Source organism: Hyaena hyaena, unplaced genomic scaffold (assembly GCF_003009895.1).
Source record: "Hyaena hyaena isolate Hyena2069 unplaced genomic scaffold, ASM300989v1 scaffold_1013, whole genome shotgun sequence".
Taxonomy (NCBI): domain Eukaryota; kingdom Metazoa; phylum Chordata; class Mammalia; order Carnivora; family Hyaenidae; genus Hyaena; species Hyaena hyaena.
This window is the reverse complement of record NW_024081648.1, coordinates 9,235-35,296: the sequence shown is the minus strand read 5'-3', so window position 1 is coordinate 35,296 and position 26,062 is coordinate 9,235. Positions and strand designations below refer to the sequence as shown.

Below are 26,062 nucleotides of genomic sequence, written 5' to 3'. Positions count from 1 at the left end.
CATGTTTGAATGCTTGGTACTTTATTTAAACACACGTATATACAAGGACGACAAAGGGAGACTCTGCAGAGTTGAGCCCAGTGGCAGCATGCATTGGGAGGACCAGCAGACTCTAGTTTTACAGGATGAAATATGGGTTGAAAAATAGGAAAAGACTGGAGAGCAAGTTTCATTTCCCATCACCACATAGAAGGGTCTTCCAGCCTGTCAAACATAAGAAGCAAAGCATGTAAGAGAAGCTTTCCCAAATTCCTGGGAGGCTTACAAAAGTGAGACATTCAGTTCCAAACTGAAAGATGATCAGAAACTGTTGAAAGGGCTCCTGTTGGCATTCTAAATAGGAGGTCAGGTAGAATATCAGAGCGGGGACAGTGGCATAATACACAGAGACCCAGCTGAGTAGTTTTCACTCATGTTCACGGAAGTCTCAAGCAAATCTCAGAAGGAGTACTTAAAAGGCTCTGAATTTATCAAAGGAGCCAAAGAACGCTGCAATATTTCTGAAGATCCAAACTACAGGAATTACGCAAAATGGTAACAAGAAAGTCAGTGTTACTCAATTCTGAATATGCTTCTTTTGTTTTCCTGAAAGGCTTTTTATGTAGTAAGATACTATTTTTATAAAGAACTCTTTTTAGTAAAATAGCATTCACAGGCAACTTCGAGGATGTCAACTTTTGCCTCCTCCTAACCGCACAGGATTGAGGCTGTCTCCATCAGGGTGCAATTAACTCTATTTCATGCACCAACTGTGAGACTTTAAACCACAAAACGAAGAGTAACAGCAAGAGTATTAAGTCTGGATGGTCCCTTTCCTTACCCAAAGGAGGTAAGGTTTACGTTAAACTTTTTACCACGGCAAATATCACATGCATGTCAATGAAACCTTAAAGGCATCAATTGTTTAGTATTAAAAACAACCCTTATGAATTTTCCACCTGTTTCCCTTGCATTTTCTGTTTAAATCTGGGTTGATACCTCCAGACAAGAGCATTGGAATTTTATTCCAATCCAAATTGTTACTTCCTTCAGAGAAAAAAACTTGATGACTTTAGACTTGCACCTTTGCCCTGGCTGGCCATTTCACAAGAGGAGAGAAGGACAAAGGGAGGGAAAGTAAGTGGCTCAGCAGGTCACCCCACTTGTTCTCTGGGGAGAACCCCAATGAAGAGGGACACTCCAGTCACATTCACTGAGCAAGGGTTCTAGTGACCTCTTCTGGGGAACCTGGTTCTTGACATTGTGGAGCTCTGGGTTTAAGGCAGACAAGCTCCCACAGAAATGGAGGGACCATGTGCCATATGATCTTGCTAAGTGTAGAGGCAGAAGGCATCAGACAGTAGAGCCAGAAAGTTATGAAAACAGAGGAGGGTGAGGCTACTTCCCAGCACCCGTCGTTGTCCAATGTGTGACACTGGCTGTTGGTGGGCACCTCTTCCCCAGATGGCTCCACACTCCCAGAAAGCCCCCGAGGTTACAGACAAGTCCCTCAGAATATGATGTCCTTCACATTCATTCCTTGATATTACTCTGTGATATTGAGCTTAAAATATTTCCAAAAGGAAACAACAGCCCCCACCCAGCCGAGATTGATCTCCAGCTTCATGTAAAGTGAGGAAGACTAGAGTGAGACCCATGAGTGATATCAGCAGGGTATGTAGACACTCCACACAATGTATGAAAACTAAAGACGACCCCCACCAAAGATGGTCTGTTAGTCATTTCAGTGTAGAGATAGGGACTCACTCTATTTTCTCTCAATTCTAACACAGATAGAAATTCTATATAGAGTCATTTCTGAGGTGGAAGTCTCTTATATTTAAAAATTTCAAAGGAGCACTAAATAATCTGGGGTAGAAAATAATACTCCACAAAATTTTAGAGATTTGCATATTAGTCAATGAAAAGAAAGGTCCTCACTGCCCTATTTTCCATCTCCATTTCTGCCAAAATGCTACCTGGCCTAGAAGACCCTTTCCAATGTCTTCCCCCTCCCAGGCCGGCCTCTGGGCTTTTCCTCCCTTGTGCATCTTGAACTCTGCAACAATGTCCCCACGTAAGTGGTTCATACCTGGTTCTGGGAACATTTTCTGTGCTTTCTCTCATCAAGAGGTCTGAAATCAGTGTCTCAGGGCTAGATCGTTTTCCATACCTAAAAAAATAGAAAAGAAAAAGAAAGAATATATTAAAGTAAGTTTGATATATTCATAAAAAGAACAAAAGATAGTCTCCCGCCTGGTTGGTCATCTGCTAACAAGTAATCTAGGTATATGAAATAAACATTATCAGAAATAGGATTTCAAATCATACATACGTATAATTTTGCTTAAACAATAAGTTAGCAGGTTATTTGAACCAATAAAAATTTCTAGATAAATTCTTGCCTTGTATAGTTCCACAAACCGTAGATACATAGACAGACTTTTATAAACAGGTGACAGGAAATAAAAACACATTGCAGTATAATTTTCAAGATTTCCGTACTTGGTTAACTGGCTATAATTCTGATGATTTATAGCAGTTTACATCTTAACAGAGAGACCAGATGATAGTTTGGAAACAGCCTTAGGGAAAAAATCAGCAGACAGAAGTTCTTGACCTGCCTGTGTCTTCAAACCTCATTCTTCTTATTTATAAGAATCATAACCCATGTTTAAATTGGAGTCTTTGTAGAAATCTAATGTGAATCACAATGTTTTGAAAGCAACATAGTAAAACACAAATGCAAGGTGCTGTTGTTGAAATTCACCCATTCTGACAGAAAGCAACAAACATGGGTCCTATATTTTCCATATTTATTTGGGGTACCAAAAGCTAAAAAACTTCTTTCATGCTGTGGTTTTAATCTGCCCTGTAAATATAAAGGAATCTCACCGGTCCGTGGAAAGACTATGGAATCTTACTGGTCTTTTTTTTCTCCTAGAGCAGGATCTGTCTAGGACTCTGTGTGGATGCAAGTATATGCTACTTGCTCCAGGTGAGTGAGGGCACTGGTCTTTCTCTCTGCCTCTCTCTCTCTCTCTCACTGCTGAAGAGTCTACCAAGTCTCAGAAAACTCGTTGTATACCAGAAGCCACATTGTTCACAAATGAAAAACTAGCCTGGATGGATTGATTAGCTGATAGGTAAAACACCAAAACAAAGTATAACCTAACTGCCCATCAAGTAAAATTAAATCCAAATCTTGTGGAAAGATTTCCTATTATTGCTCCATTGCTGGGGCTGAAAGGAAACAAAAACAAACAAACTGCCTCTTCCCCATCATTTATAAGGTTTCCTCAAGATTTTCTGGAGTTGTGATGTCGGACTAGATCGCTGCTTATATACCTGTTTATTCTGTTCATCAGTTGATTTTATTAATCTGAAAACTCTCGAGCAACCTTAACTCATTTATCTGCATCATGCTCCAGTGAATAGAGGAACTGATGAATGCTTTCTACAATTTACTAGTAAAGAACCTAAATCTAGAATAGCAGGATTTATAGTCATCAAGTGGCACCCAGGAGAGCACTGTTCACTATTCTTCCTTCTCTGCTTAATTCAGGATTCTGCTGCTCTACAATGTCTCACCTAGCAAAGATAGAGTCTCGGGGGGAAAAAAAATCCACAAACCTGGCTTCACATGGGTATCAGCTGGGAAGCTTGTTAAACCACTGCAAAGCCCAGGTCCCACTCACTCCTGAAGTTCTGATTTAAGAAGTCAGGGCTTGGGGCGCTTGGGTGGCTTAGTCGGTTAAGCGTCCGACTTTCGCTTTAGGTCATGATCTCGTGGTTCGTGGGTTCGAGCCCCGCGTCGGGCTCTGTGCTGACTGCCAGCTCAGAGCCTGGAGCCTATTTCAGAGTCTGTGTCTCCTTCTCTCTCTGACCCTCCCCTGCTCACGCTGTCTCTCTCCTAGAAATAAATAAAAATATTTAAAAAAAAAAAAAAAAAAAAGAAGTCAGGGCTTCAGCCCAGCACTAGTGTATTTAAAAAGCTCCCTAGGTGACTCCAATGTCTGATCAGGATGGAGAGAGACTAATCTAGGGCTGGGTTTCTCAACTTTGGTACTATTAACATTTGGGGCTGGAAAATTCTTTGTTGAAGGAGGCTGTCCTAGGCATCATAGGTTGCTTAGCACATAAAGTCAGCCCCAGCTGGGAACCACTGATTTAGGGGACTGGAAAAGTCAAATGTGGTAGATCCATGCTCTAGAATAAATGATGCAGCTTTCAGGCAATGAACCAGAAGTATACAGCTTAAAGCCAGGACTGAGTAGAAAAAGAGAGGAAAGAGAATGATATCAGACTATCATTTGTGTCAAATGAAAACATTGTTCACCAATGATGCTGCAATTTTCAAAAATACAAAATTGTGTTTATGACTGGGTGTGTGGGGTGGGAATGGAGATGCTGGATGCAGATGATAAGCCTCTGATGGTTTCTAAGAGGGAATTTATATGAAGATGAGACAAGAAACTCTGGTTCAGGATCGACTCATTCCCACCTAACCTGAATCTCTTCCCATCAAACTCACGCCCCTTTCTCTTTATTTTTGTACCATCAAAGGGGTTGGAAATCACACTGGATGCTGATGATAGGGACAATATCCAAAGAAAATCCGTAGGATGGCTCCAATTTCATCACTCCTATAAAGAAAATCCTTCATAAAATGTTCTTAGATTCATGACCTGTAAAATGGAGATAATTATACTCACTTCAAAGCTTCGAGGTAAAGACTGAATGAAATAATGCCTAGGGAAACATTTTGAAATGTTAAAGGTTTATATACAATGGTAAAAGCTTTCTTTATAGCAATCATCTTTGCAGAAATGAGTTCTACTGTGTTATAATTGACAAACTAACCAACAAAGCTTTTTCTAGACAAATGACAATATCTTTTTTATTTCAACACTTCTTTTCTCTAGTCTGTGAAAGCATAAGCAAGAATTTGAAGCAATTAACTTTCTGAGAAGTCTACTAGGATATAAAACATTATTGCTTTTTGCTAACTAAAATGAACAGACTTCAAGGTTCACAAACCAGTACTATTTAATTCTGACATTTTATGTATTTCTGATTCTATGTAAACTGGGACTTTTTCAAAAGCTTTTTAGGATGTCATATCCCTTTTGATGAAAAGGGAAAAAACGTATTAAAAAATATAAATTCTCCCCACTTTGAATCCTTCTCAACTACTCTCTGACTTGTAAAAAGTAAAGAGTATTGTAAAAACAAAAACAAAATAATACTTTACAGAACATAATTTAAATATGTTAACATTAGTATTTTTAAAGGGTTCACCCTTTTTAGCTTATCGAGATCATTTGATCTTGGAACTAAAGTAGATATTGGATGATGTGGAGCTAAAATGAACCAATTTGGGAAACACATTTTAAATCCTATATTACAGTCTGGATATGATTTTTCCCTCTAATATTTGATGCTGAGAGGGAAAGCCCAGCATTTAACTTTAGCTTTCCGAGGGTTCAGAATAAAGTTTACAATTTTTCAAATTCCGTGTAATGCCAGGGTTTATCCTAGCGTGACTAGTTTCTCCTTAACAAAGCAGTAAGTGGGCACTTCCTTCCCAAGACTCACCTGCTATATATAAGATGGGGAAAGTCTCCGCATTTTAGATCAACTGTTTTCACGCTAAATTTCTATTTATTGGCACCAGGATTTTTAAGTAGAGAGCTGAGACGGCAGAAAAAAACAAAAACCCCACTGTACAGAAGACAAGAAAATAGCTCTATTTGTCTTTTCCTAAATACTGTCATGCAATTTGCTCTGGGCAGCTTGGAAAATCTGGCAATATCTTTAGCAACCCAGCTGTTTCCTGGTTGGTGTGGTGGAAGTAGTCCCTACACCTTCAGCTCACCCTTCTCCCTACAGCACTTCCTGGAGCACCCCTGACCTGTTTTAGGGGGTCTTTTCCCATCCAGGTTGCCCAACAGTCCTCCAACTGTTCTAAGAACTAAAAAGAGCAGGGAGTGAGTGGGAGAAGATGGCCTCCCACACAGCTTAGGGAACCCAAATCTGGGGGGTCACGATTCTGTAACTATAGTTGCAGAGGGAAAGTGGTCAGTGCCCAAAGCAATTATTCAGAGAACTGACTGTGTGCCTGGCACTGTGCTGCCCTGGGAAACAAGCAAGAAAAGACGGGTCCCTGTGCTCTGAGATCCCTGGGATCTCCACTCCCGCGGGCAGGGCGCTCCTGGAGTCCGCCCGGAGGAGCCCACCCACCTCTGCCTGGTGATGAGGTTGATGTAGTGTCGCAGGGCTGAATAGTATCTGGCCATGTCCTCCGCTGGCGCGTCCTCTCCTGGGTTGTCTGGCTTGGAGGGGTACGCCTCGGCCAGCGCGCCCAGGCACACAAGCACGGACAGGGCGAGGGTCAGTCCGGAAAGCCCCAGTCGCTTGCTACCCAGCATCTGCGGGCACAGAAGGCAAAGCGGAGAATAAGGGGGTCTGGAAGGATGCACAGCTTGAACCTGCCTTCTGTGTCTTCCTCGCCACCCACTCCCCCCGCTACCACTCGAGACCCTCACCCGCGCTCCACCCAGCCCCTCAGAGGGAAGCGAGGGGTGGCAAGCACCACGCTGCCTACTAAAGGCACCATCGGCCCCGCCAAACCCCTCTGCTCCATGTGGGAAGTCCGCGCAAATTCTGTCCAAGTCGCTGGGCCGAAGAGCCACGCACGCGGAGGCGCGGGGCGGAGGCCAGAGCCCGCCTGAGCCAGTTTAGATACTTTACAAACACACGTAGAAGTTCCTTCCCGTGGGCTGAGGAATTGCCACTTTCCTACCCTCTTCCCCACCCCCTGCCGGAGGAGAAAAGTTTCTTCTCCCATACTTTCGGTCTGTCTTTGCTGCAGGAGATGGGTGGGTAGGGCTGACGATGCCTTCGGGGTGACAATTTGGGACAGAGGGAAGAGAACTCCCCGGCAGGGCAGGCAGTCTCAGACCCGATCCCAAGGATCCGGGAAGGTGGCACGGAGCTTCCAAACTCCGGCGAAACCTCCTTCCAGGCGACGACCTCCCGAGGAAACGGGGCTGGGGGTCGCGTTGCCCTCCATATCCTCCAAAAGATAACCCAGAGGGGCCCCGCGGCCCGGAGGTCGGGGAGCAGGGCGGATGTGCAGTCGGAAAGGACCAGAAGGAACAAGTGGAATTTAGCCTCCTCGAGAGGCCACGGCGCGTCGGGGCAGCAGAGGACCGGGCTCGGCGCGCAGGGGCTGGGGAGCCGGGCGCGACCCTCCCGCGGCCCCAGAGCGCCCCGGGGGGTGAGCCGGCGCGTCCCCCAGCTCCCGCCCCAAGCCGAGCGGGTCGCGGCACTCACGGTGGCGGGCGGGCAGGCGGGCGTGGCTGAGTGGCGAGGGCTGGACAGTCCGGGGCGCCTCTCCGAGGGCTGAGAGCCAGCGGACCGGGTGTGGAGAGCGGGTCGCAGCACCCTCTTTTATGGAGCTCCCTCGCCTCGGCAGGAGGGGCCTCAAGCAATCACGTTCGGGCGACTCCCACCCCGCCACTTCCCGCCCCCGAGTGGCGGGGGACAGGGGAGGGGGCTGACGCCATATCGCACGAGCGGCGGCTCCTGCAGCCACCCACACCCCAACTCGCCGACCCCAGGCCCTGCCCCGGGCGGGGGGCCTGGAGAAGCGCGAGCGTGGGTACGGAACCACCCCGAAGGCCGAGTCTCTGCCCTCGGGCGGCGCCCGAACCCGGCTTTCCTTCACACCCCGTCTAGTCCTGCCAGAGATGGGAGCAGCTCAGATCGTCTTTGTCGCCGGGCACCGGGACCGCAACTCGGTGGGCGCCCGGGTAGGGAGGACGTGAACCCTCTACTTGACGGAGCATCTCCCGCACCCGCGCGGAAGCGGCGCGGAGCACAATTCTGCGCGCTTTCGAGCAGAGACAACTTGGGGTGCGGATCTTCCCGCGCGGAAAGCAGGTCCGGGACGCCTGCTCGAAGTCCCGAGTTCAGTGGCTCCCGAAAGGCCCCCTCCTCCTCCCAGGGTCTGAGAATGGGCTTCCTGGGCTTCGGCCCCTTTCCCCAGCTCGTGTTTAGAGGGCATCAGCCCACTCCAAGTACTCCCTCAAACGCTAGGAGCCCGGCTCCATGGGACCCAGAGTGTGACGACTGAAAAGACCTCAGAAAGGGGACACGGTGAACCCACTTGCTCACTTTGCTGGGGAAGAGCGGCGTTTTGACCGTCTGGAGACCCACTGAAGCGCTATCGAACGAAAAATTCTGATCCAAAGCTACCGGGTAATTAAACGAATAGGAATTTCTCTTTTGTTAGCCCTTGAATAGTTACAAACAAGTTCATTAACGTTGACTGAGAATGTGGGTTCTCATTGAAATCAAACCGGTTTTAAAAAAGAAAGGAGATCACCATTAGTTTGCACATCACATTAAACCTGTTGAATGAATATGAAAGGTGAAGAAACCATTTTTACAGGATCTGGATTTTATGTCCTAAAAGTTCCCTGAATGAAGGCTCCTAGAAGTCTGACTCTTTCTAAGTAAAATGGTTAGGAAATTAAAGCTGTTTTAATGTTAAAATGACAAGTGATTTCTGTTAAACCGACACTTTGTTTTTGTCCTGTTTCCACCACACTGAGTTAAATATCAATTACTGTGTGGCAAGCTCTGAGCTCTCCTGCCCCGTGTGTGTGTGTGTGTGTGTGTGTGTGTGTGTGTGTGTGTGTGTGTTATAAATTTTGAACACCACCTCCCTTTCACTTAAGTGAATACCTCTCTTTCCATATTGCATAAACATATGACAGGGACACAAATATCAGGGCTCTCAGAGTGGCTTCAGGGGACTTAATGTCTGGTAAAGTTAGAACAGCATCTTCTCACTTAGAGCTCTTTCTTGATCAGAGGAAAACCTCCGTCCACTTTTCAATAGTTCTTATTTTTAGAGTGTATCACAGATAAAACTTAGAAGGAGTCACTGAATTTGGAAGAAATTACTTCAAAGGAGATGCACCATTCTTGAAGGGAGAAGCCTGTGAACATCTGATTAATTTAGCTTACAATAATGTCACTGACATCCAAAACTAAGCTTATTCTCAGGGTTCACCATTTAGAGATATATCCTTACCTCCTTATCCCCCTGGCCTTGGGCTCTGAATATTCCATCTCTTCTCTTAGTCTTAACTCTATTAACTGCCTCCTCTCTTTTCCACAGTTTTCTATGCTTATACATGTAAAGATATACTTACAGCATATAAATCTGCTTGAGTTTGTCCCATGAAAGACACAAAGCAAAACCTAAACCCCTGAAAAGCAAAACATCCCTCACCCCAGCATCCCCTTCTAGTTTCTGAACCATCTCTCCTTTGTTTCGAGATCAAGTTTTTTTATTTATTTATGTGTATATGTATCCTTAGCAACTTTACTGAGATATAAGTGAGATTTGCTAATCTACAATTGTTTAAAATATTCCATTGGTGGGGCGCCTGGGTGGCTCAGTCAGTTGAGCATCTGACTTCAGCTCAGGTCATGATCTCACGGTCAGTGAGTTTGAGGCCCACATCAGGTTCTGTGGTGACAGCTCAGAGCCTGGACCCTGCTCCTCCCCAACTCATGCTCTGTCTCTTAAGAATGAATAAATGTTAAAAAATTTTAAATAAAATATTCCGTCGGTTATACTCGTAAACATATACTCTGTGAGTTCATCACCACAGTCAAGGTAGGGAACATATATATGGGGCGCCTGGGTGGCTTAGTCGGTTAAGCTTCTGACTTTCGCTTGGGTCATGATCTCGCGGTTAGTGGGTTCGAGCCCTGCGTCGGGCTCTGTGCTGACTGCCAGCTCAGAGCCTGGAGCCTGTTTCAGAGTCTGTCACTCCCTCTCTCTCTGACCCTCCCCTGCTCACGCTGTCTCTCTCTCTCTCCTAGAAATAAATAAAAAACATTAAAAAAAAAAAGTTTAAAAAAAAAAAAAGGTAGGGAACATATACATCACCACAAAAAGTTTCCTCATATCCCTTTGGTGTCAACATTTATGCTATTTCTTGCCTCTCAGCCAGGCAAACATTTTTATTAATTTCTTATGCCTCTTTTCTGACTTTTTTATGCAAATAAAAGCAAAACTGAATATATGTTCTATTTTTCCTTTTTTTATAAACAAAATAAACATACTCTGTTCAGCACCTTAATCTTATTAATCTTATTATTTAATCTTAATCTTGGATATCTTGGATATCTTTCCATTTAGATCTTAAAAGATTATTAACTTAAGCTCCTCTCTTCTCCTTGCAGATGGAGGAGTGGGGCTGAAAGTTCCAAGTTCCAATCATGCCTTGGTTTTCTGGTGACCAGTCCTCATTCCAAAACTATCTAGGCCCCCCAGCCACCAGCCCTCCTGTCAGCAAACAGCCACTCTTCTCACTTCAGACAGTTCAAGACTCTTAGAAGCTCTTTTGTCCGGAATCGGGATTAGCAACCAAATATTAGAACAAAAGATATTCCTAGCACCCTTATCACTCAAAAAATTACAAAGGTTTTCAGAACTCTGGACCAGGCACTGGAAACTAAGATCAAATGTATTTATAATACCACAGGCGGTCAGATCAGGTCTCATTGAAAAGGTGACATTGAGCAAAGACTTGAAGAATGTGAGGGAATAAGCCAAACCAAACCGAACCAAACCAAAACTAGGGCAGAGCATCAGAGGCGGAAGAAAACCTGACATACAGCCCTTAGGGCAGGTATGTGCCTGGCATTTTCTAAGAGGAGCAAGGAAGCCACTGTGGCTGGAGCCAAGTGGGAGAGGAAGAGTATAGTGTGTGAGGTCAGAGAGGAGTGGAAGAAGAGAGGTCGATAGGACTGTGTACATATTTTTGGTGCTTACATAAGTGGAGAGTCATTGCAGCTTCTGAAGCAGAGAAGTGATAGGATCTGACCTATAAAGAGTCACTCTCACTGCTGTGTTGAGAACCTGATGAGCAGCATGACTGGATGAGGGAGGCCTGCATGGAGGCTAGTAGACTAACCCAGTAGAGACGTCATGGTCACTAAGACCAAGGTGGTAGCAGGGGAGAGGGGAGAAATGGTTGGATTCCAGATATATTTTACAGGTAGAGCAAACAGTATAAGAGAAAGAGGAAGGAAGGAAGGAAGGAAGGAAGGAAGGAAGGAAGGAAGGAAGGAAGGAAGGAAGGAAGGAAGGAAGGAGAGAGAGAGAAAGAAGAGGGAAGAAACAAATTGCCGTTATCAAAACTGAAGGAGGGAAAATCATTACAAGCCTCATCGACATTAAAAGGATAATAATCAACTTGAATAAAAGGATAATAAGCAATGCCATAAATAAGTCTCAAATAAAAATTAAACAATTTAGATTAAATGGAGTAATTTCTCAAAAACCATAAACTACCAACGTTCAGTCATGATGAAAGAGATAACCTGAATAGTACCACACCTCGTTCAGATTGTTCAGCAGATTCCAAGTGAACCTAAACCCTCCTCTTCTCTCAAAGACAAGATGCTTTAGGCGATAATTTCCTCCCTGCTCTTCCTGCCTGTCTCTCTCCTACTTCCCTCTGGAATATATGTGGAAAGGTATGGAAAAACAGGCAAAGTAGGAGTTCATTCCATTTGTCCCTTCCCTGTTTATATTCTGTGTTTCTCCCTGGTAGTAAAACAAATAAACAGAGAATGCCAGTTCTTAGCAGCTCTTCCCAGCTCTGTTGTATGAACAGCTATTTTTCTCTCATGGTAGAGAAAAATGACTGTTTAAAGACCCTCCTGACACTTTTCTTTTGGCTTCCTTTCCAAATCCCATCCATCACGCCATCTCCCTACTTCCCTCCGAATTGGGATTATCCACTTTTTCAGAACTTTATGTCTTCACATTTCTGTTCATTGTACTGCTTGTGAAGGAGTCAGGTAGAAACTACAGCCAATTTCTGGAATGTTCTCTCTGTAGATGATATTTTTAAACTTACATTAGGAGACTGTGATCCCTAGTTTGGTTGTTTTTTGACTTTTTTTTTAGCTATTCTAATTTTTTTTGTGCACTTTGTTACACTGGAGAGAAATTTCTTGATCTTGTACGTTCTTTCCCAGCTTCTCTGTGAAGCTGAAAACAGGGTTCACCGACAGCACTACTTTGATTGTGGTACATTTTTAGCAGTGTCTGTCTAGAAGTACACGTACGAGAGAACTCAATTATGAAGATTTTTTTGGACCAAAATTACCCCAGAATTTATCTGAAACATCCAGATAATTGCAGGAAAATATCATTTTGTTTTAATTTGAAAGTATTCTGATAATAGCTATAATTCTCTCCTCCGCTTTGCATGTGCAGGCATGTACTGAAGATTCCAAAACAGTACCATAGTGCCGAGTTGAGAGTGGCTTTGTGTTTTTATGAACGGTCATACTTTTGTTATTTTAATTTCTTACAATTATTAGCTCCAGTCCCATGCTTCTAGTCACAAGAACCCAGAAGAGCAGAATACTTACTTCATTGAGAAAGCAACCTTAAATGTGATCATGGGGAATGACCAGCACGTTTCACCACATTGAAGGCAGACTTTCTAGGAAGACATTGACTTCCTATCATGTATGTGGTTAAAATGCTGTGTAGAACGACTGCTTCCCAGGCAATAGCACCGACTACCTGCTAGGCTTATTGAGGAGTCTTATCTTCAGTTCAGATAGGGTTGGGTTTGAAGAATGTTCACTTTCTGGTGTGAGGATGGAACGTTTCCATTTTAGAGGATGTAGATATTGTAAATTGGATGTCCCTAAAGATCCATTGCAGGACACTTCCAGCCTCCCAGGACTCCAGAGGCTTTAAATGTGGCCATCTGTTTCCTAGCTTCGCTTGCTCCTAGGGCGCAGATGTTATTTAGCTCCAATCCTGTTGCTTGAGAGCTTGATTCAAAATTGAGTTGTAACACTGAGATATCCTATATTCTCCACATATATTATTAAACATAAAAAGTTTTAAATAACCCTGAGTTATGAAGGAACTAAGTTATGAGAGGAGAGAAACAGGCTGTGAATATCCTGTTTGTAACCCAAACAGAGGTGGAAGCAGTATGGTCTGGAGCAGATGGCTCTGATGGAAGATTCCAGATTCTGGAGCTTCCTAACTGAGGCAAAGGTAGCAGTGTCCTTGGTGGGCTGGTTCTGTGGTGAGGTTTTTAGAGGGAGTTGTTTCTGGAAGTTCAACCCAGGGTCTACTGTTTTAACACTTAGTCCCAAAGAGTCTTTAATAAATCCTTTTCTGCATGAAACAACTGGAACAGCTTTGAGACCTGAAATAAGAACTCTGACCACCTGCAAGACCATGGGAGAAACAGTGCTAAGTTAAAGATCTTGCTACCACAGATTGGGTCTCTTGAGTCTCAGAGATGGGAAACACAGGTCTCCATGAGGCATTTCCCTCATTCAGCTTCTTCCATGGGTCCATTTAAACTGACAGAGAATGGTCCTGTGGGAAACATGGGGCATCACTCTCAGAGATATAAGCTATTGGAATGGCGACTGGGGTATCATAGTGTAAAGGTCTGTAAAGAGCCATAGAACTCCCTCAACTTACTACCAGGGATGTCATCTCAAAGCATTTCCCTGAACCTTCCTTCTAAATGGACACTCTCTTGAAATGGTTCAAAAGTAAGGGAGAACGTATTACTAATACATTCTGAAAGTAATAGAGAATTCCATTTCAGTTGTCTAAAATCATGAAGAAAATTTATAATCTTACAAAATAAGAAGGCCAACAATAAGGCATCTCTACTGAAAGTTAATTCTGCAGCTCAGTTATGTCAACAAGAGCCAGGATGGTTTTGATTTATGGACCAGCTTCTCATGGTTGTTAGATTTCCACCCTAACTCACGTTGCATCCAGACATATTGACATCCTTTCAAAGACAGTAACTTGTTTACTTTGTCATTCCTTAATGAACTCTCCAGACCCACCCCCCTGTCTCCTCCTATTATAAAAACTATAGCAATAAGTAACTTTGCACATCTGTCTTTGCTCATGTTGAAGTCCTGGAAATGGAATTTCTTGGTCAAAGCAAGCATGCATTTGCAATGTTGATAACTCTTATCAAATTGCCTTCCCAAGAACTGTGTCAATTAATAGCGTGTGAGAGGGTGTGTTTCCCTGAAGAGGGGTGTGCTTTTACAGATGATGTACAGGGGTTCCTACTGTAAGAGTGGATCAGATGTACCTGGGGCTAAGCAGAGGAATATGCCTGCTTAAATTTTCAGCCTCTCCATTTGGCCTCAGGAAAGAATGAAAGACATTGTCTTTCCAAATTGAAAAGCTATGTTTGTGGCCAAAGTACTGAGCTCTTTGTGGCTTGCTCTATGGTAGGACTGGAACCCAAGGAAAGTGAAACCTGAGTCACAAGGCAAAGCCAGTTACTGAATGGACCCCCAAACAAGGCTAGAGAATTCTGTTGTTTCTATGAAGCAGATAGAAGTTAGGGAAAGGCTATTTTCAGAGACCTTCCAAACTCTGATGAGCTCACCGGAAGTGTTTTTCAAAATACCAATGGGTCTAATTGTTTCAGTGTTAGTTCAAGGAAAACTGTTTTCATCTTCAAATAACTTTAAAGTTCAAATGGTGAAATACAACTTTTCCCCTTATGGACTTCTGAAGGTTTTGCATAATTGGGAAGTAAAGACTTAGGCTTTATAAATATATTTTGACATCTTAAGAATGGATCCATTTGCAAGCTTTTCCAGGAATGTCAATACATGATATTCCTAATTATTTCTTTCTTGCTCTTTTTTTTAATTTGAGAAATTAAGATAGTGCCTAATTTTATATTTGGAAACAATTATTTCAATTGTTTAAAATCTGTTTTTCAATTCAAATAATTTTTTTTCTCCTGTTGGGTGCTAGTGGAGATCATTTAAATGAACTAAGTGAGAGGCCCTTCAGAAATAATTGAATGAAAGACACACTGTATGTACCTTCAGCTCTTCTTACCAAATCTTTAGAGGACCTCTCTGACTCAGAAACCCATGGCATATTACCGAGGAGAACATTATTCTTAAACTTCAGTACTGCAGCTAATATCATTACCTCATAAGATAATTATCTCCAGTGGGATGAAATTAGACCAAGAAATCAAAGTTCTCTAACTTCATTCTAAGGCTTGAACTTGACACCTCTGTTTTATCTTCTTTCCTTCCAACAAGCCGCAGGCTAACTTCAGGCCTCACTGTGACGACATTCCTGGGGCAGTGTGGTTTGCAGGCATTTTTTTTTTTTTTTACTTTTCAAAAAATTTATTTTCAAATTTATATCCAAGTTAGTTAGCATACAGTGCGGCAATGATTTCAGGAGTAGATTCCTTAATGCCCCTTACCCATTAAGCCCATCCCCCCTCCCACAACCCCTTCAGTAACCCCGTTTGTTCTCCATATTTGAGTCTCTTATGTTTTGTCCCCCTCCCTGTTTTTATTTTATTTTTGCTTCCCTTCCCTTACATCCATCTGTTTTGTATCTTAAAGTCCTCATATGAGTGAAGTCATATATTTGTCTTTCTCAGACTAATTTTGCTTAGCCTAATACCGCTAGTTTCATCCACATAGTTGCAAATGGCAAGATTTCATTCTTTTTGACCGCCAAGTAATATTCCATTACACACACACACACACACACACCACACCACACCTTCTTTATCCATTCATCCCTCATTGGACATTTGGGCTCTTTCCATACTTTGGCTATTGCTGACAATGCTTCTATAAACATTGGGGTGCATGTGCCCTTTCAAAATAGCATACCTGTATCTTTTGGAGAAATATCTAGTGGTGCAGTTGCTGAGTCATAGGATAGTTATATTTTTAATTTTTTGAGAAACCTCCATACTGTTTTCCAGAGTGGCTGCACCAGTTTCCATTCCCACCAGTAATGCAAAAAAGATCCTCTTTTTCTGCATCCTCACCAGCATCTGTTGTTGCCTGAGTTGTTAATGTTAGCCAATCTGACAGGTGTGAGGTGGTATCTCATTGTAACTTTGATATGTATTTCCCTGATGATGGGTGATGTTGAGCATGTTTTTATGTGTCAGTTGGCCATCTGGATGTCTTCTTTGGAGAAGGGTCTATTCATGTCTTTTGCCCATTTCTTCACTGGATTATTTGTTTTTGGGGTGTTGAGTTTGATAAGTTCTTTATAGATTTTGGATACTAACCCTTTATCTGATATGTTGTTTGCAAGTATCTTCTCCCATTCTGCCTTTTAGTTTTGCTGATTGTTTCCTTTGCTGTGCAGAAGATTTTTATTTTGATAAGGTTTGAATAGTTCATTTTTGCTTTTGTTTCCCTTGCCTCCAGAGACGTGTTGAGTAAGAAGTTGCTGCGGCCGAGGTCAAAGAGGTTTTTTGCAGGCATGTTTTTAAGCTGGTACTTCCTTTCCTATACCCTTTGATGGCCATTTTATTTTATTTTTAGGAGATAAACTAGGATAGATTGCCCCAAATATAGTAATGACATCCCTGAATCATGGTGCCTTGATTAATTAATGCTGGAGAGTTAGGCACATACACAGGTCACATTCTGGGCCTTCAAAACCACTCCATACAAACTCAGCATTTCACATCTAGACAATCTTCTTACTCTTCAATTGGGCTCCTTGGTAACTCATACCAGCTTTCTCAGTTAGCTCATTGAGCAGGTGAACTTACTCTACTGAAATTTATTTTAGCATACATTTGCCATATGCTACGGACATTTTTGATTCACAAATTGAGATATAAGTTAGGATTAGGTTTTACACAAGTACCATAAAACCTGATGAGTGAGGACTTACGCAAAGGAGGAGCTTATTTACCCCATGTGAAACAAAGTCTAGGTTTAAGCAAATCAGGGCTCAGACAGCATCTTAGAAAGCCAGCAAGGGACTAGGCTCTTTCTCGTCCTGCTCCATCATCCTCAGAATGACTGATGTACCTTCAGCATCAAGCTCTAATTCTGGTCAGGAAGAAAGAGGAAATGGAAGAAGAATAACAAGCTAACTTCAACTCATGTCTTAGTCACCAGATCTCTCATGGACTCACCTAGCTGCAAGGGACTCTAGAAAGATAACTTGTAGCATTCTAGCTTCTATGGTAGGGAGGCAGGGAAGGGAGGGTCTTGAGTGAGACTGTTTACACTGTGTACCTAGTAGGCTTGTGCTTTCTGGCATCTGGTCTTACTCATCTGGTCTTCCGACTTTTTTTTTTGTCATTGATCACTGGGAGACCAGAGCTACTACCTCCCCTTCTGCTGCTGAGATGGGGCAATGAAGACCAAGATGTAAACAGTCTTTGTGTTTCACTTAGAATTTTTCCTAAATAACAGAATGAGCACAATGATCAGAAAGCCTGCATTTCAGTCTTGTGTTATTTATCCTAAACTGTCTCATCACTTCACCTCTAAGTCCTAGTCTCCCATTGATCGAAGAGAGGAATTGGGGTTCAACCTTCCATTCTTCCTCGCATAAGACTGCAAATGCCCATTATGAAACCAGCTCTCCCCCACATTACCATGAGGACTTGCAGAAGCCTGGTCAAGATAGGAGGCCTCATCGTGCTGCCCGTCATCCTAATGTCCTCTATCTCCCAACCATCTATTAGGATCTCCCAGCATTTGGTCAAGGAAAACTGTGAGGTGTTTAATAAGAAAATAGGGCTTGTGTCATGAACTATATTTCTCATTGCCCCTGTGTGACTTGTGCTTTAAAAGTATGAACTAGTCTAGTCTTCCTTATTAGAAATTCAAGCCCCTCTTCAGATAGTTGTGACTTCTCTGAGATCACAAGAATAACCAAGAGGTCAAGCCACTGATATGGTATTATCTACCAGCTTTTCATTACCTCATGGCCGAGCATGTTCCAAAAGGTTGCCTTAGAGTCAGAGCCTCCACTCTTGACATAAGAAGCCTTTTGTAGGTCTGCACCTGTAAGCATAGCCTCTACTTCAATCTGTGAAATATTGCTGAAGATAGAGGTGCCCAACTATGCAAATAAATGTAACTACTATAAGTCCTCTAAATAACTTGGCACCCATCTAGGGGCATGAGGCTTGTGGTGAATGTTCAGATATTTTCCACAAAGATTGTCACTGATTTTTTGTTTCAACTTCATTCAGCCCAGGTGTTTTTCACTTTGTAACTAGTTTACCTATATAACAGGTATAAAGCTGTTGGTCACATAAATTCTGTTTAGTGCAACTTAGTCAGAGGGTAGGCTTTAGTCAGCAAGTCCCTTCTGACCACAACTATCCTGTAAGAAGTTCAAGCCCTCTCTTCTTCTATTTATTTATTTATTTATTTATTTATTTATTTATTTATTTATTTATTTCTAGGAGAGATAGAGAGACAGCGTGAGCAGGGGAGGATCAGAGAGAGAGGGAATCACAGACTGAAACAGGCTCCAGGCTCTGAGCTGGCAGTCAGCACAGAGCCCGACGCGGGGCTCGAATCCACAACCGCGAGATCATGACCTAAGCGAAAGTTGGACGCTTAACCGACTAAGCCACCCAGGCGCCCCTCAAGCCCTCTCTTCTCACAAGTAGTCCATAAGAGAAGGCACGCATGCAAGGCACATTATTGTGGGACTGATCAGAGCCTGTGTCTCCAAACACAATGGGTCCCACCTGACTCTGCGGGTGGGATAGGAGGGTCCTCTTCAGCCATGGCTTCAGGGACAGCTCTGAGACTCTCCTAGAACATTCTGACTTCCTCAAAATAGGTGGCTCCACCCTTTCCTCTCTAGCCTATTATGTTTATCTAGAATTTTCCATGGCATGAGGGGAGAAGTCAGGAGGTGGGATAGATCAGACTCCTCTGATACTATACATCTGAAAATTTTAGTTTCATGCTGCCTTTGTTTTTGTCTGACAGGCTGAAGAACAGAGAAGAAAGGTGATCCTAGCAAGGCTCTTGATAAGGGGCTCATGGGTAGAATTCAGGATGTCTATGAAATTGAATGAAAAAAATATGCCCTTGTGGTCACTACTCTAGCTAAAGTTTAGTATTTCCTTCATTTATGAGAGTGGAAATGATCACAGCCATGTTATCATTTCCTCTGACTGGAACATCAATAGACATTACAATAAGTGTCACATCACATTGAGGATGAGGCAGAAACCTTAAAACAGCACTACACTCATGAACCTTCGAAAGTATGCTGATTTTTAGATCCACTACTAGATCTTATTAATGGTCATTAATGCATTAATAATGAAGTGTATATTTAATTATATCACATTCAAATACTTAACATCTGTATTTCGATATTAAACTTTTCTTTGTAATCCTATGTTTTTGTTATGCATTTAAAAACATTTTTCTAAGGAAGGATTTCATGGCACAAAAATAAGTTATAGGATCCCTGCCCTGGAGATACAATTTGTAGAACACATATTGAACACTGATGGAGGAAAAATGCACTTTAAATCTGATTTAAATCTGATACAGATTTGTCCGCTAACTACAGTACAACAGAACTAAAAGTAAGCCAGTGTGCAAAAAATATTTTAATCTAACTATACTACTCCTGACCTCCTTAGCATGTGGATATAAATGGGGTCATATTAATACTTACAACTGCATTTCCTTTGCACCTACCACCTAATGTCATGTCTCCCGCTTTCCCCCATATCTCTGTCTTTATACAAATTCCTGAAAGTGTCTAATGTGAGTTCATCCACAGTCTTCTCATATTCTTCCTCTTTCACTCTTGTTCAAATCTATGCCCCAGAAGCCTATGGGTGGGGAGGGGGGAGGATGGTCCATCACCACCCCCTCAACACTCTGGGTACCTCCTTTGAGACAAAAGATTGTCTCCTAAAGTTCCTAAGTCACAAATCCCCATTTGGATAGGGAAGTGCCACATTCCTTGAAACTCTCCACCTTACTTCAGTGAAGGAGGGAACATAGTTCCTTCCTCACTCTATACCCAGCTCCAGAAGTTAGGTCTTCCTTGACTCAAAGAGTCAATTTGGGGATTAGGGATTAACAGAATGGGGAAGAACTAGACGAGGAATGGGATATATCCCTTGTGAAAGGTCTGAATCGTAAAAAGTTTCTCAGACCTGAGTCCAAGCGCAGGGCTCCAGGAAACCACATGCCAGACATGACCCTGTTCAATTCCCCACCTCCTTTCTTCTCATTTCAGTTCACAATCCTCTTCTCCGTGAGCCCCAAATGATGAATTAACTTGTTCACATGGATTCTTGACAGGCCTGCTGCCCGCCTGATCCATTAGACCCACTAATATCTAAACCAGCAAACCTCGTTTGCTAAACGTTTCTCCTCTGCCCCTCCGGACCCACCTTTACATTTTCTAGAAACCCTGCTTTATGCCCAGGGAGCCTGAACATCATACATGGCATCAACATCCTTTGGCTTCTGACAGAAGATGGCTCAGCCATTGGGAAGTACTATCAGGAGATAACAGGGTGAGGAAGAAGCAGCCAGTGTCTATTTCCTCCAGTTTGCTCCTTGCCCAGTCACCATGAGCTGCAGACACCTCTACTGAAGACATGGCATCTATTAAGTAGCCTTCTCTTAGATCTACAGGTACTTTCTCTGGGTTCTGGTAATAACTCCTTTCTCTTGCCCTGTGGCCTACTGGGTAAGAGCCTTCGCTGTTGCTGGCCTTGGAGCACTAGCCCTTGTTTCACTTTACCCTGCCTGCACCTGTCTAAGCAGTTCCTCTACTGAGCTCTCCTCCATTCCCCATGTGAGTATGCTGCCTGCTGCTGAGATCCCGACGGATCCACCTGCCTACATCACCTCAGCTGCAAATTTTAAACTTTCCATCTTGTCCCTGTTGTGTAGGAGGAAAACAAAAGAAAACAATATTGCCAGTTCTGTGATGGTGCTCTGTCCTGCATGATCTATGTCGCAGTCAAAAGACAAGGCACTGGCAGTACATCTCCTGCCCAGCGACCTGTAAGCATGAGCCAGGGAGCCCCTGTGCAGAGACTGACTCCTGGCTGTGAGCCCCAGTGACAACTATGCAGAGTTTTCTGTATCCTTTATCTTCCTCTCGGTGCAGGCTTGCCAGCGTGGAAAGGATTGAGCTAGACCTCTAACAACAGCTCTGACTGCTGAGATCGAAGTAGGAAAATTGGAGAGAATAAAAAAACAGATTATAACATCACCAGAAATGGGGCACTAGGCCAGGAAAGAGCCTACTCAATATTGTGGGAATGATGTTCCCAGAACCTAAGACTGGAGAAGACTTTAGAATTTGTGTGCTTGAGTCAATCCCAGCAAATGGTCCTGCTGCTCAGATAAGCTTATTTCTGGAACTGCATTTCATGAATCACTTACCTTTGAGAAATCTGGTTGCAAAAGTGGCCATTTCTGTCATCATTCCCGTTCTTGTGCATTATGGACACCCTCACTGCAGGAAAGACATTGTGATCGCTGCTCCCACGGGGGTAGAAATAATGTAGCGAAAATGTAGTGCTGCCCAGATGGACTCTGGTGTCACTGATCAAGTGAAAACAGTAATGCCTGAAGCAAAACAGACGGAGGGGGCACCAAGAATAAACATTTATTTCAAAGCAGTAGTCTTTATGAAATATGCATGATATGGCTAGCTGGCGGTATAATGACTGTTAAAATATTTCTCCGCCTATTTGCAAATCCATCAATCACATTATGAAGTGGCACTGTGTGCGATACAAAAAGGAATAACAATTAACTGAAGTCCACTGTGTATTAATCACTGTACTTGAACACATCCAATTTTAATGACAGCACTACGAGATAAATGTTATTATCCCCATTTTCCTGAAAAGGAAACAAACTCAGAAAGCTTATAGAATCTGCCCAAGTGCACATAATAAGGGACAGCACAGGGATCCAACTGTAAGCCTTAAGCTAAAGTGAGTGATTGGACCTCCTGGCTATATATTTGAGAAAACAGGACTGAGTACACCTTTATATTCATGTACAAAATGTATCGTCACTATAAAATATGACTGAGGCAATACAAGGTCCAAATGACATGTGAGGAAAATAAGTTTCAGGCTACTCAGGAGGAGAGGGAGTTCTTGCTTCTGAGGCAGCCAACAGGGATATGAGATTTGATTTCGACTTGGAATAATGAAGAAGGTTTGGAAGATGGGGCAAGTGGTGAAGGTCAACTCACAGGCATGGAAAAGTACCAGTTTTGAGCAAGTATGGCAACTTGGCTGGGGGCAAGGGTTCACACAAGGAAGTAACAGGAAATTAAGCTGGAGAAGAAGACCCAGAGATCAGCTAGGAGGGAAATGACTATAAGGCTACAGTGATTAGACTTCACGCTGTTGGAAAGGAGATGTAAAATGATTAAGCAATGCTTCAGGAAGACTGACCAGGTAGTGCTGTGACAGAGGCCTGGAGAAGGAAAAGGAGCGTGCCTGGAGTTTTGGAGCCCAGGAAGAAGGCTGCAGCAGTCAGCAGGTGTGGAGGGAGAGGGGCCTGGATCCAGGAGATGGCAGTGAGTACGAAAAGGAGGTATGAGTGAAGAGTCATTTCAGAGGAAACACCAAGAGGATATAGCAACCAACTCATACTAATATTAATAATAATAGCACTTGGGGCACCTGGGTGGCTCAGTCAGTTAAGCATATGACTTCAGCTCAGGCCATGACCTCATGGTTCATGGGCTTGAGCCCAGCATCAGGCTTTGCGCTGACAGCTGAGAGCCTGGAGCCTGCTTCAGATTCTGTGTCTTGCCCTGTTTCTCTGTGTCTCTCAAAAATGAATAAAAACATTAAAAATTAAAAAAATAATAATAATAGCTAACATTTATTCATTTGTTCATTTCCACAAATATTACTTAAGTGCCTTCTTTGTTTTCTTTTTAATTTTTTTTAATGTTTTATTTATTTCTGAGAGAGAGAGAGAGAGACAGCATGAGCAGGGGAGGGTCAGAGAGAGAGGGAGACACAGGATCTGAAACAGGCTCTGAGCTGGCTGTCAGCACAGAGCCCGATGCAGGGCTTGAACCCACGAACTGTGAGATCATGACCTGAGCCGAAGTCGGACGCTTACCCAACTGAGCCACCTGGGCGCCCCTTAAGTGCCTGCTTTGTACCAAGCACAGGTCTGGGTCTATAGCAATGAACATGACAGACAAGGCTGCTTCTATTATGGAACTTATATGCTGATGGAAGAGACATACAGCAAATAAACATACAACAAATAAATAAGTAGAGACACAAATGAAATGGAATTTCAGGTGAGCAATTTGTGCAATAAAGGCATATGAAAGAGGATTATGGTGCTAAAGTGAGGGATGAGGGGCTTAGGTGGAAATAGGTGTCCCTGAGTTTGAGACATGTGAATAGATGATGCCAGGGAATGAGAAAAACACTGTAGGCAGAGAAGGCAGGAAGCACAAAGGCCCTGAGGCAGCTGCATTCTCCCTGTGATCAGAACCACAGGGCCAGGATAAGTAGAGGAGACTAGGAGTGAGGCTGAGGGTCGGCAGGGGCTACACGGCGAAGGCTTGCAGGCCATGGTGAGGGCTTTACACTGTTTTCTAAGTGAGGTAGAGATTGAAACATTTTGAGAAAGAGAAGGGCATGATATGATTTACATTTTTTTACTTTATTTTTTTTAAGTTTATTTATTTTGAAAGAGACAGAGACAGTGAGAGTAGGGAAGGAACAGAGAGATGGGGAGAGAGAAAGAGAATGTCAAGAAAGTTCTGAGCTGCCAGTGCAGAGCCTGATGCAGAGCTCGAACCCACAAAACTGCGAGATCATGACCTGAGCTGAAACCAAGGGTTCAAAGCTTAACTGGCTGAGCCACCCAGCTGCCCTTGATTTTTAAAAATATCATTCTGAGTACTTGATGAGAGCTGACTATGCAGCAAGGGTACGAGGGGGAGATCGCCCAGGAAGTTGTTACAATAATCCGGGTGAGAGGTGTTGGTGGCTTGGGCTGGCCGGGAAGATGATGAGCAGCAGTAGGATTTGGGACATGTGGGACGGCAGAATGGACAGGACCTGGTGGCGGACTGCGGGGAGTATGTGGAATGTAAAGAAGGGGAAAAATCGAGGAAGAACCTTTGAGAGGATTTCTTGAAACATGTCTTGATGTAGGGATTATCCTGGATTATTTGATTTTCCTACAGCCCCATCATCTAATCCATTAATAAGTAGAGTAGCCTCTGCCTCCAAAACATATCCTGGATCTGTCTAGTGCTCAGCACCTTCCCCACAACCCCCCAGGTCTAAGCACCATCACTGCTTCCTTGGACTAGGTGTCCAAGATGTCTCTCAGCCTCCCTGCCCCTGCTCTTGCTCTTCCCCAAAAAGCAATTCTGTAGAGAATGTAGATTCCATTGGCCTCTGCTAAAACCTTTATTAATTCCTGAAATAAGAACTACTTAGAATAAAATCCAAATTTCTCAGCCCAGTTTACAAAATCTTACCTACTCTGGCCCCCATGGCTTTGCCAACTGCAGCTCACCACACCCCTCCCCTTTTCTTGTGTCTTCAAGGCCCCTCCTTCATATGATCCGGCTCTCGGCTTGTATGTTGCCTCCTCAGTCGGCCTTGCTGCTCACCCAAGTCACTGTTTACTTAGTGAGGTTTTTGTTTGGCTGGTTGGTTTTGGGTTTGAGTTTTTTTCAGTCATATTTACTTTGAAAGGAAGAGTCTTATTTCTCCCCCCTTGAATCTGAGCTGGGCTTCAGGACATGCTTGAGTAATCAAATGCGGCGGAAGTGACACTGTGGCACTCCTGAGGCCAGGCTCTTGCAGCATCTGCCTGGGCCTCCTGGAACACTCCCACTTGGAGCCCCCCTCCCCCCCCCCCCCCCCCCCCCCCCCCCCCCCCCCCCCCCCCCCCCCCCCCCCCCCCCCCCCCCCCCCCCCCCCCCCCCCCCCCGAGCTGCCCTGCAGGGAGCCTGGCTCCCTTGAGCCCCTCCACACTGGGCAGATCATGTGTAGGCACTTCAGGCAACAATCCCAGCCTTCAGGCCACAGTCACTGATATTCCCAAGTTTACAAACCTTAGTAAAACAGGAAAGAAGAAAGGGAAGGAGGGCGGCTGGAGGAAAGGAAAGCCACAGGATCTCTCCTTCACCTGCTCACTTTCATTTCTAATCTATCATTTCTAGGGCAGACGACTGCTATGGATTTAAAAATAATTATCTGATTTGTTGTCTTGGTTCCAACTTACCTTATTAATTTTAGTAGATTTTGGCCTTATGGTAGTTTTCTTAGTGAATCATATTGATGATGAAAATACAATTTTTGAGTTTTCCTGTAGTTTATTGATAATTTCCTTCTCATTTTATTAAATTTGTTAAAACTTGAAAAATAATATTGAATAACAGCAGTGCTGCTAAAGGTATCTATCCCAGTCTTAATTTGAGATTCCCTCATTTAATGTTTGCTACCTGCTTTAGGTAGATGGTCTTTACCAATTCTAAAGACTGTAGTTTTATTTTATTCCTTTTTCTATTATTTTTAAAAAGCTATGACTGGTCCTGAAATTAATCAAATGTCTTTTTAATATCTATTAATCATGTGGTTTTTGTTCTTTAATTTGTTAATGTAATGAATTATATTGATTGGTTTCTTAATATGGTACTATCCCTATATTCCAGAATAAATTCTATTTTACCATGACTATTTTTCTTTGATATGATATTTTATTTTGAAATTCTATACATCTGTTCATAAGCAAAGTAATTCTATGCTTTCCTATTTATGTTCTGTGGTTTTTTTTTTTAAAGATTTTTAGGGGCGCCTGGGTGGCTCAGTTGATTAAGCAACCGACTTCAGCTCAGGTCATGATCTCACTGTTTCTGGGTTCGAGCCCCATGTCAGGCTCTGTGCTGACAGCTCAAATCCTGGAACCTGCTTCGGATTCTGTGTCTTCCTCTCTGTCTTCCCCTCCCGTGCTCACACTCGGTTTCTCTCTCGCTCTCAAAACTAAAAATAAACATTAAAAAAATGTTTTTTAAAGATTTTTATATTAAGATAATGCTAAAGTCCCTGTGGTCTGGAATGGTTTAAATAAATATTGAGATAATCTATCCTTTTAAGATTAGATAGATTAGATAGAACTCAGCTGTAAAATCATCTTGGCTTGGTTGTTTTAA

At 43.2% G+C, this 26,062-nt stretch overlaps 1 protein-coding gene and 1 long non-coding RNA gene across 3 annotated transcripts; one reads left to right on the top strand and one right to left on the bottom strand.

Annotated features, from left to right (window-relative positions):
* On the bottom strand, nucleotides 1–21,411 carry NPY (neuropeptide Y). Of its 2 annotated transcripts, none has more exons than XM_039221794.1 (4): nucleotides 21,283–21,411; nucleotides 6,223–6,410; nucleotides 2,072–2,152; nucleotides 1–204 (listed from the first exon to the last, which is right to left on the bottom strand). In XM_039221794.1, exons 2-4 carry the CDS (start codon nucleotides 6,408–6,410, stop codon nucleotides 180–182), a joined length of 294 nt encoding a protein of 97 aa, XP_039077725.1. In that variant the 5' UTR covers nucleotides 21,283–21,411; the 3' UTR covers nucleotides 1–179. The 2 variants fall into 2 exon arrangements, with proteins under 2 accessions (XP_039077725.1, XP_039077724.1); XM_039221793.1 differs by lacking the exon at nucleotides 21,283–21,411 and adding an exon at nucleotides 7,318–7,427.
* LOC120223590 lies at nucleotides 2,915–4,617 on the top strand. Its single transcript, XR_005526338.1, has 3 exons — nucleotides 2,915–2,977; nucleotides 3,052–3,125; nucleotides 4,546–4,617. It is a non-coding gene; the product is annotated as an uncharacterized LOC120223590 (long non-coding RNA).
* Nucleotides 21,412–26,062: the final 4,651 nt, after the last annotated feature.